Source organism: Salminus brasiliensis, chromosome 11 (genome assembly GCF_030463535.1).
Source record: "Salminus brasiliensis chromosome 11, fSalBra1.hap2, whole genome shotgun sequence".
NCBI lineage: Eukaryota > Metazoa > Chordata > Actinopteri > Characiformes > Bryconidae > Salminus > Salminus brasiliensis.
Window position 1 is genome coordinate 33,094,937 of NC_132888.1, and position 3,515 is coordinate 33,098,451.

At 40.5% G+C, this 3,515-nt stretch overlaps 1 protein-coding gene across 1 annotated transcript; it reads right to left on the minus strand.

Annotated features, from left to right (window-relative positions):
* Window positions 1–240: 240 nt before the first annotated feature.
* On the minus strand, window positions 241–1,945 carry sst1.2 (somatostatin 1, tandem duplicate 2). The gene is made up of 2 exons (XM_072691304.1): window positions 1,729–1,945; window positions 241–636 (listed from the first exon to the last, which is right to left on the minus strand). The coding sequence occupies exons 1-2, from the start codon at window positions 1,891–1,893 to the stop codon at window positions 427–429; spliced, it is 375 nt and encodes a 124-aa protein (XP_072547405.1). The 5' UTR covers window positions 1,894–1,945; the 3' UTR covers window positions 241–426.
* Window positions 1,946–3,515: the final 1,570 nt, after the last annotated feature.

Below are 3,515 nucleotides of genomic sequence, written 5' to 3' on the forward strand. Positions count from 1 at the left end.
ATGGGCGTGATAAACAACACAATTCTATTTGCTTGTCAGTAAAAGTTTGAAAAGTCTGTATGCTTAAATTTGCACACCAATATGGTTTTAAGTGAAAGCTTAACATCAGCGGAACGGCTTCACTTTACACAGACTTTTCTCACTTCTATGAATGAGCTATGAGAAAGACAACTGAATTTCTCCAGGGTTTTTAACTTGAGAGTCACGTATAAACATTTACACACAGCTACACAAAGTGACTTAAAATCAAATGAAAGATTAGTCTTTATTTCATAAATTACAAAGTTACAATTTCATTTGGTCGACTGATTGACATAACCGATCGACTCGTGATTTGACCTCATTGGTTTGTTGTTAGAGGGCGGGGCTTTCAGCAGGAGAGACCCAGCTGGAAGCTTGATGTTATGTCGGCACATGGGCAGGTCCTCAGCAGGAAGTGAATCCTTTCCAGTAGAAGTTTTTGCAGCCTGCTTTTCTCTCTCGAGGGGGCAGGCTGTTGGGATTCTCAGCTGAGCGTTCAAGTTCCACACGAATATCTTGTTTTGCCCCCAGAGTAGAAATCTCACTCTCCTGAAACTCAGACTCCGGCAGGGTAAGCTGAGAGAGCAGGTCCCCCATCTCCCTCTTCCTCCAATCCTAAAAGAACAAATCAAACATACACACATATACAAGTGTTAATGTTATATAGATGGTATAGATTATATAGTGTAATGTTATATAGAGACACTAAAGGACAACTACCAGCTTCAAATTATGGTAGAAACTGTGTCTAACCATAGCAAACCTTAGCATTATTTCTATCAAATGGTTCTTTTTCTACATTAAGAATGAGGCCCTGATTATTTTGGCAGTGAAAGCAAGCAGCCTTCAAATCTCTGAGCAGATTGACTGACATCTGCACTGAAAATTGTGGAACAATGATGAAGTCATAACTCAGCCTGAATCATGCTTGTTATGAACGTCTACTCATCCCCAGCTACCAAGAAAGTGTGTTGGAATAAAATAAAAATAAAAAAACAGGTACCTCAAATAGTTTTGTTAGGGATTCAACACTGATAGCAAAGGTCTTCTGTTTACTGAGCCTTTCCATGTAGTCACTGAGACTGAAGAACTGTGTTTGAGGTCAGGGGATTATGATAGGGCTTTGTCAGTTTTTTGGCATAAATGATCCTTAGATTTAGTAGTTAATGCTAGACGTTGTTTCATCCATATTCATATTCAACAAACACGCGTAAACTAACTAGGCAAGTAACAGATTACAGACAGACCTGTGTAGAAACTCTTCACTAGAAGCAAGTCAGAACTCCCTTGCCAATGATCAGTCTTCAATCTAGTATCTCACCCACTAAACATGTGTATTAATGTGTGTAGAAAATACATATAGTAATACATGGCTTATGCTGTGTATTCTTTGGCCTCAGCATCCTAATGCCTTCTCAGTTAACTCCAGCCTTTTTTTACAGTTCTCCATATATTATCCAACTTTAGCATACAGTAGCATGCTTAGAAACTAACAGTAAATCCACTGATTTGAAACAGCTTGGACTTTTTGTACACTGGAATTATCGCACATGCAAATTCATTGCGTTCTGCAGATTTTGCACATAGACAACAGGTTACAAACTGCTAGTACGCCTAAAAGATTGAAGCTTCCTAATGGATGTAGTCAGACTCACCTGTATGACTTTTCCTAAAGATTTTGTATGTATGCATGTCATGTAGTCTAACCTGTGCAGCCATGCCAAGGGCGCGGGCTCTTTGCAGAAGTCTGCGGTGGCGCAAGTCGAGGTCTACATCCAGGTCCAGGTCTGGCTGAGAGGAGGCACCACTGCTGCACAAAACCAAAGACAAGCCCAGCAGGGCCAGACCGCATTGCAGCACACACACCTTCATCGTCTTTGCGTCGCTTGGCTGTTCGGCTTCTGCTTATGGAGGATTCTGAACGTGCACCGGTGCAAGCTTGCTGTGGTTCTGGTTCTTGTACCCTGCAGTGGTCTTTTTAAACTCTGCTGGGTGACTGACAGCTGCCCTGGTTGCTGGGCGATAGTAAATTGTGATGTCATAAAGCGTCCAGATATCTCCTTATTCTCTGCGAATGGCACCGGCTTCTCATTAAGATAACAAAAGTGAAAGAATATTGACTTTACCACGAGAGGGACAATAAAACAATTTGCTCGAAAGGGCCTGAGGCCCTCTCGGCTAATCTAAGGCAAATACAACAGAGAAATGTCTCTGTCGTCTACCTTTGTCTTCTCAGCAGGCGCACAGTGGCCTAATTAATGATAAAAGCTTCACAAACTCAGCCTTAATGGATTCGGAGTGCGAGCTTCTCTGTATAATTTCTTTACATTTCATAACGGACGGATGGGTGGCCGTGCCTGGTTGACTGACATGCTCCATTGTTCTGCCTTGATCAAGCTTTAATCAGTCACCCTTTATTTGCATAGCTCGTTCTGCATGGATGTCCAAATGAACTGCAAAAGTGGCATTAATAAAAGGTACTCTTTAGAATGGGGAAAAGCAATAGAGAGTTGAGAGGAACAGTGATTACAACCGTAAGAGGATGAAGCTTAAAAAAAAGCTAACTTCTGAAATGACTTCTAGTAAGTTAGACTACAACTATAAAATCTTCAGCTTCAGCTTCAGCCTGTATTGTGCACTGTATAGAGAACAAGAAGGAATGTTGGCCTTCAGTCAGTACCACCGAATCTATGTAGCATCACACACTACTAAGATGAATCAGTGCTCTACACCAACATGTCTGACATGTAGAGGGATGAAGAGACATCCAGAAAAAGAAAACAAACATCATGAAAACAAAAACACAATGTTAAATTTCTGCCCATTAAAAATGAACTGTTAAAAGGTTTGGAATCTCATGCCCTATTAATCTTTTTGTGTCATTTTGCTTTATAAACAGTGGTATCAAAGGTAAACATTAGTAATGGAAGTTTGCAAATATTTCCCCAAGATAAGGTGACAAGGCAATGTTTGGACTGACAAGCATGACAATACCCCAAAGCAAAGTGCTGCTGAAATGTTCCTGTGCTGCTACCAATCTGATGCACTCAGCATACACTGTGGCTTGTTTAAACGAGGCACAAAATTAATAACAATACTCCAATAATCTCCTTTCATGTATAAATGTATAAAATGCAGCTTAAATTGTGTTACAATATAAAATATTGTAGCATAAAAAAAGAAAAGTAGCTGACATTTCAATATTGTTTACTCCAGCTTGTACTACAACAGTACCAATGTCTGTTTTATAACCAATTAAATCATAATGCTTAAACGTGTACATTGGCCAGCGGTGGCCAATCCTGGTCCTTTCAAAACATCTCGCACTAATATTCTGACGTTCCTGAGGGTCTTCATTACCAAGATAAAGTGTTAGATTAGGCCTGGAGCTCAACTCAGCAGGATTGTGGATCACCAGGACCAGGGTTGGGCATTTCTGTCTTAAACTCTTAACCTTTATGGACCTGTCCGTGAGTCCAGATTTCCAATCAATC

What these genes read in the sequence shown, in the direction of transcription:
- sst1.2 (XM_072691304.1), bottom strand. Translation starts at nt 1,893, where the DNA reads ATGAAGGTGTGTGTGCTGCAATGCGGTCTGGCCCTGCTGGGCTTGTCT. An exon ending in CCCTTGGCATGGCTGCACAG is followed by an intron (nt 637 to 1,728) that starts GTTAGACTACAT and finishes TTGTTCTTTTAG; the next exon opens with GATTGGAGGAAGAGGGAGAT.